The 6358-nt window shown below is 58.0% G+C and overlaps 3 protein-coding genes across 3 annotated transcripts; 2 read left to right on the top strand and 1 right to left on the bottom strand.

Annotated features, from left to right (window-relative positions):
* Nucleotides 1–302: 302 nt before the first annotated feature.
* On the top strand, nucleotides 303–2726 carry CPAR01_15828 (peptidase family M20/M25/M40 protein; the record flags this gene model as incomplete). Its single annotated transcript, XM_060500076.1, has 1 exon — nucleotides 303–2726. One exon carries the CDS (start codon nucleotides 303–305, stop codon nucleotides 2724–2726), a length of 2424 nt encoding a protein of 807 aa, XP_060341265.1.
* Nucleotides 2727–3393: 667 nt separating this feature from the next.
* On the top strand, nucleotides 3394–4450 carry CPAR01_15827 (RNA recognition domain-containing protein; the record flags this gene model as incomplete). Its single annotated transcript, XM_060500075.1, has 3 exons — nucleotides 3394–3413; nucleotides 3494–4154; nucleotides 4226–4450. The coding sequence occupies 3 exons, from the start codon at nucleotides 3394–3396 to the stop codon at nucleotides 4448–4450; spliced, it is 906 nt and encodes a 301-aa protein (XP_060341264.1).
* Nucleotides 4451–5413: 963 nt separating this feature from the next.
* CPAR01_15826 (uncharacterized protein) lies at nucleotides 5414–5884 on the bottom strand (the record flags this gene model as incomplete). Its single annotated transcript, XM_060500074.1, has 1 exon — nucleotides 5414–5884. The coding sequence occupies one exon, from the start codon at nucleotides 5882–5884 to the stop codon at nucleotides 5414–5416; it is 471 nt and encodes a 156-aa protein (XP_060341263.1).
* Between the last annotated feature and the right edge of the window lie 474 nt (nucleotides 5885–6358).

The raw sequence follows: 6358 nt of genomic DNA, 5'->3' as shown, positions 1-6358 counted from the left end.
GGGTCTCCCCTCACAACATCCTTCTCATCAGACCTTCATCGTTTCCAAACCCACCCTCGACGGACTGTTGCCGGGGTTCAAAAGGTTCCACTTCAAAACCCTGCCAACAGTTCAATTGTTTCTTATGCCTACCGAGCTCTACCACTCGCACTGCCAAATCCACCCATCGTCTTCTGTTATGCCCATGCGCATTCTCGCCTTTCACCCCAGCTGTCTTATACTCACGTCACCGCCCGCGCTCTCACCACGGGACACTTCTCTCTCGACAACGTCTGGCTAGGTAAAACACAAAAAACCCCGTCATGGCCGATGTCGAGCCAAGCAGCCCTAGTGCTGCCAACTTTGCGGAAACGCTGCAGTACCGCGCAACACAGTCCCGCAGAGCACGACCGCCCGCCGTTGAACCCGCCACCGCAGACTCGTCGAACCGCGTTCCTCTGCGCTCCGAAAACAGGCTTAGCAGGCGCGATTCGAGACTGGGACTGAGGAGCATCTTTGGCAGGGCAAAGGCGTCCCGCGAAATCGACCCCTCGGCCTCGTACTTTGACACGGGTCGCCCCAATAGCATCCGCGCCTCGCTGGCGGAAATCAGCAACTGGCCATATATGCGATCCGAAGTCGCCATATCCGGCACAAACTCATCACGACCGACGTCTGTCGCCACCAACAATGTGCCGTTCAACGACGCTTCCCTCCAGAGACGGCCCACCACTACCGAAAGGGCCAAGCCACAAAACGCCCCCGCGAGGTCATCTCGCGGCAACCTCGCAACCTGGGACCCCCCACCACTGTTCCAGGCATACCCCCAAGCCATCAAACACGCCCAGCTTCCCACGGCCACGACGTCCGCCGATGTGATCCTCCGTCTCACCGACCGCAAGGGCAGCGTCAGCATCCGAGAGGACCTGGCTCACCTCGCCCTCACCCCGGAGCTTGCTGAGGAGCAGCTCGCCGACAGAGCCGTCGAGAAGGTGCGGAGGAAGCACCTGCGAACGCTGTCCACCGTTAGGCTCGAGTGGACGTCCAAGATCTACGTGCTCTGCACGTCCGGGTACCTGCTGCAGTACAACGGCGAAGGCAACTTTGATCGCCTCCCGGAAAAGGTGCTGCACCTCAGCAAGGACTCGGCCGCGTTCGTCAGCGACGCGATTCCCGGCAAGCACTGGGTTCTTCAGGTTTCCTCGGCTATGGAATCGAACGGTGTCTCTTCGGCGGACTCGCGCGGGTTGCTGTCCCGCCTGCCTTTCCGCGCCGCCGACAAGCGACACGCCGCCAACTTCCTCATGGTATTCGAGAGCGCCGAGGAGATGGAGTCCTGGATCGCTATCCTGCGCCGGGAAATTGAGTCGCTCGGCGGGAAGAAGACCCTTTCGGAGACGGGCCGGCCCAAGGCGGATCCCAAGATTGTACAGTTCCGCGGGCAGCCGAGTCAAAGGACCCTGGTTGTACGGGACCCCGACAGGTTCTCGCGAGTGCTGCCGCCAGACTTTTCTCTTCAGTTGGAGCAGGCCAGGCTTCACGAGGACGACCGCCGCCAGTCCATTATTGACGCTGAGATGACGCGCGACCCCTCCATTGACGACATCTCCACCACCAACAGTATCATCTCCCATGATGGCCGGCAGCTCGAGAGCCTGCGTGACAGCACCAACCGGCTTTCGTACATCTCGTCTGGTCAGCGCACCTTTCTTACCTCGGCCGGCTCGTCGCCCGCATGCTCCCCTGTGCGCGACAGCTTCGCCAGCAGCCACCTAGACGACCTCCCTCCTGCAGAGCATGACTTGCCTGCTGCGAGACCCAGACCCAACGCCGCGGCCATCCTCGACCGCAGACAGTCTCTGCAGACTTCAGGCTATCTGGAGCTGCGCGGCTCTCCCATGTCGCGACCTCAGTCCACGTATACCGAGGCCGACTTCGCGCATGTGGCCGCCAACTTTAGCGTTCCCATGAGTAGGCGCTACAGCGCCGTCAAGAGCCCCTCGTCGAGCCCCGAGCAGACGAGGAGCAACCGCGACTCTATTTCTAGGATCGCCCGTAAACCCCCGCCAACGGCACTTGCCATGGCCCGTCCGTTGTCGATCGTGGCGGATCAGCCATCACCGGCGTCTCCGGCGCAGGCCCCCGAACTCTCGCAAGTGTGCGAGGAAGAACGGGAGCGCCCGAACCTGAGCCGCGATAGCATGGCGGAGTTCCCTCCCCGGCAAACAAGTCTTTGCCCCAAGGAGCAGGCTGTCACGGTCACCATCCGTGCCAGCCCGCGAAAGTACGCCAGCTCGCCGTCTCTGAACCAGCTGGAGGGGTCGCCTCTGTCGCCGGGACTCCGAACCTTTATCCTCCCGTCAAAGACACCATCTCCGGCCTCGTCGAGCGGAGCATCCCACACGTCTCCCCGTCCGCAGTCGTCGTTTGTGTTCCAGTCTCCGGCTCAGAGGGCCACCCAGAGACTCAGCGCACACTCTATCATGAGCTACTCGCCACGGAGCGAGGACGTAGCCACTGGGCTCCCAATGCTGCCCGAGTCAGACTCTGTGTCGCCTCGATCCATGCCGCGGGCCCCGATAACACCTCCTACTCCGTCGAGCAAGCAGCTCCGAGTTGACCACTCCAAGGTCGTCTTGGGAAGACGCAGCATGCCTCAGCTGGTCGAAGGACCGCCGCCGGCACCGCCGCCAAACTGCGCGCTGCCGCCCATCCCTCAAAAGGCACGCTCTCATTCCAAAGCGTGACCTACCTGTCATTCACCTTGATTCGATTCATGTGACCACATCTTTTTTCTTATCTTTCAGGCTATGGCCTATAAAAACCGCCCATGGCGGCGCGGGTGTTGAATCTCCTATGTCTTTTATTTTGTTGTTGTTTGCGTCATACCCCTTTGCTGCGCAAATCGGCGTTTTATGGATAAAAAGGCGCCCTCCCCATGATATGCCATCTGGACGGCACTCGGAGTGTTTTTTCAATGGTGAACGTGCATCTCACGGCTGGTTTTGGATGACAAGGGAAAAGGCGATAGATTTCCCTGCGAGGGGCCCGATGACGCAGTGTATGACTTGTAGCAGTAGACTATGCCCTGAGGCAGTACAATATGAAGAACATTTGATACATAAAGGGAAGAGTGAAATGAGTGTGAGATGGCCTTGACAGCATGTGTGTCGGACCGCTGAGGCTGAGGTAACGGTTGCGAGACCAAAAAGGGCTTAGCGCCATCTGCCCCACACCGTCTCTGGTGGCGCACCACGAAAATCAATCAACATCAAAATTCCTCCAGTTCTAGACCCCACCACCGATTTGACCACCGCGACAAACCGCTTCAGGACTGCAAACCTCTGACGAATCCGACCGATATCGAGAACGGGATCCGATTACAGCGTATACGAGAAGATAAGGTTGCCCAACATGGCTACGCCCAAGACCAAGTACGCTTGACTCCTGCACACGACTTTGTCCGAACGAAAGGGAGAAAAAAAAAGACAGCTAGCTAACCCCTCTCATTCAGGCACGACTGGGCCGACGACGAAGACGTCGAGGAGACGTCGACCGAGCTCCCCGCGCCCCAGACCATCAGCAACAAGGACGGCACCAAGACGATCATCACCTTCCGCTACAATGACCAGGGCAAGAAGGTGAAGATGACCCGCCGCATCCGCTACACGACGCACACCGAAAAGGTGAACCCGCGCGTCGCCGACCGCAAGACGTGGTCCAAGTTCGGCCTCAGCGCCAAGGACCCGGCCGGCCCTGCTCCCGACACCACTTCGGTCGGCGAGAACATCATCTTCCGCCCCAGCACGAACTGGCGCAAGGACGAGAAGGAGGCGGGCGAGGACCCCGGCGCCCAGGCCCTCAAGGACAAGCTCAAGGACAAGCAGGTCAAGTGCCGTATCTGCAACGGCGAGCATTTCACGGCCCGCTGTCCCTACAAGGACACCATGGCGCCCGTCGGTGCCGACGGCGCCGACGTCGCTGCGGGCTTACCGGATGACCCCGCCCCCGCGGCTGGCGGCGCCGGAGGTGCTGGCGGTGCCGGTGCCAAGAAGGGCAGCTACGTCCCGCCTGCGCTCCGGGCTGGCGCGACTGGCGGCGCGGGTGCGGGTGATAGGATGGGAGGCAGCAAGTACGGCGAGCGGGACGACCTCGCCACGCTGCGTGTCACCAACGTGCGTACCCCCCTTGACGACGGAGGAGTCCTGGTGGTCTTGAGAGCTGTGATACTGACAATTGTGTACAGGTTTCGGAAATGGCAGAGGAGCAGGAGCTGCGCGACATGTTCGAGCGCTTCGGACGCGTCACGCGTGTGTTCCTCGCCAAGGACAGGGAGACGGGACTGGCCAAGGGCTTTGCTTTCATCAGCTTTGCGGACCGGGGCGACGCCGTCAAGGCCGCGGCCAAGATGGATGGTTTCGGTTTCAAGCACTTGATTCTCAGAGTCGAGTTCGCCAAGAAGGCGGCCTAAGCTGTTGGTCGAGGGTGGTGAAGATGGGGATGAAGATGGCGGTAACGAATGTTTTGATGCTACTACTGGAGACACGGCTACGGCAATACGGGTTTACAAAAATTTGGCATCCGCTTTGGGGATAACGGTAGTTTTTTACATCCCTCGTTTTTATTTTCTCTTTCATGGAAAATGCAAAGACATGATCTCACGGGACTCTGGGTATGTGTGAGGACATTGCTTGATGAAAGAACCCGCCACATGATGACTACGATATTCGAAACTCACAGATCACGGAACTGACGTTTAGCATAACCATGATTTGAAATACTGTAACTAATACAAAGCAGGTACCTGATAGGAAACCCAGACTCGACTCCGTTTCCGCCCCTTTTCTTCCACAACTCGAACTCAAACCACACAGACTAAGACAAAGAAAAAGTAGTATAAAGATAGTAAACGATGATTACAAAAAACAAGCATTTTTCCAACAACGAGACGCCGGATGTAAACACGGAACAGCCGAGACTCCTCGTGGATGTAGAGATGTTGTATATATTAATAGAAGAGTTTCAGTCTTCGTGCTGGTTTCCGTCATCATTATCTCGTTCAAGGCCGTGAAAAGTGTATTCAGAGACAACAATAGGAGATGAGTAGACAGTAAAGGAAAAGGGGGTGGGTTGTTTGGTTGGTTTGTGTCGTGTAGACGAAGTATAGCGAGTGTGGGTGCCGCGAGGGCGAAGAACGAGCGAGTGCCATCTCTGGCTAGTGGTGGTCGATTTGGTGATGAAGCTGTTGTGTCGATTTTTGTCGTTGTCATTGTCGCGCCGGCGCGAACGGAGGATCCCGTCGCAGAGCAAGTTCCAAGCGGCGAAGAAGAGGAAGACCTTCGCACAGAGATCCCATTCTAGGAACCTCTGCACAAAGACCTCAGTTTCTGATCCCCTTCAACCACGTAATCGACTCGACTCTGCGGATAGTCCATCAAGCAGCGGGCGTCTCCTCCTCAGCAGCAGGGGCATCGCCGTCCGCGGGGGCATCCCCCTCAGCACCATCAGCCTGGGCGTTCTCCCTCGCGAGCTTCTCCTCGAGCTTCTTCTTCTTCTCGAGGGCGCGCTGCTTCTTCTTGGCCTCTGCCTTTTGACGGCTCGCCTCCTGGCGCTCGTCAAAGACGTAGGGGAGCGATTTGACGGCGCTGAAGGTGACGGCGAGGCCGCGGCTGAGGTGCTTGAAGCACTCGGCGTAGTGCGATTTGGCGTCCGAGAGGTCGGCGCGGGCGGCGGTGGCTCGCTTCTTTGCGCGGTAGGCTCGCTCGGCACGCTGGGCGCGCTGGTAGTTGTCCGAGGCCTGGCGGCGGTTCGTCCGGAGGAGGTTTTCCGTGCCCGAGGTGCCGGGGCGTTTAGGGAGGGGCTTGGAGTCGCCGGCGATGGAGGACGTTGGGGTTTCGCGGGCCATTTTGTGTGGTCAGGCTGTAATTAATTAAGAGCTTGTTGTATGTGTATATGGAATGAATGTATACAAGTCACTATAGACTGTTTGCGAGCAAATCACTTGTAAAGCAGAGCAGGAGGGCCGGTGACTCTTCCGGCTCGTCTTTATACAACTACCGAACGATGCTGGGCAACCCATTTTGCAAAAGCGCATATAAATGAACACTGAAAAAAAAACGCGACAAATTTGATTTGGTCCCGATCCCAGGAAGGGGCCCTGGTGGTGTGGGTTGTGTTTTGATGGTAGTCATTCTAGAAGTTCATGCAAACGACCGGCGTACCCCGGACAGCCGTCCAGGGATGCCTCCATCATGGGAGCCGCCTGGCGAATGAGTGGTCGCGAGCAGTCGCCTCGTGGTAGCATGACAACAGAATCAAAACGCGTGTCGCGCTTGGATTCGCGTGATTTGAGTGAAGGGACGTTGATGGGAAGGGTTTA

Source organism: Colletotrichum paranaense (assembly GCF_030867605.1).
Source record: "Colletotrichum paranaense strain IMI 384185 chromosome Unknown Scaffold_21.1, whole genome shotgun sequence".
Classification (NCBI taxonomy): Eukaryota; Fungi; Ascomycota; class Sordariomycetes; order Glomerellales; family Glomerellaceae; genus Colletotrichum; species Colletotrichum paranaense.
This window is presented reverse-complemented; position numbering and strand designations above follow the sequence as displayed.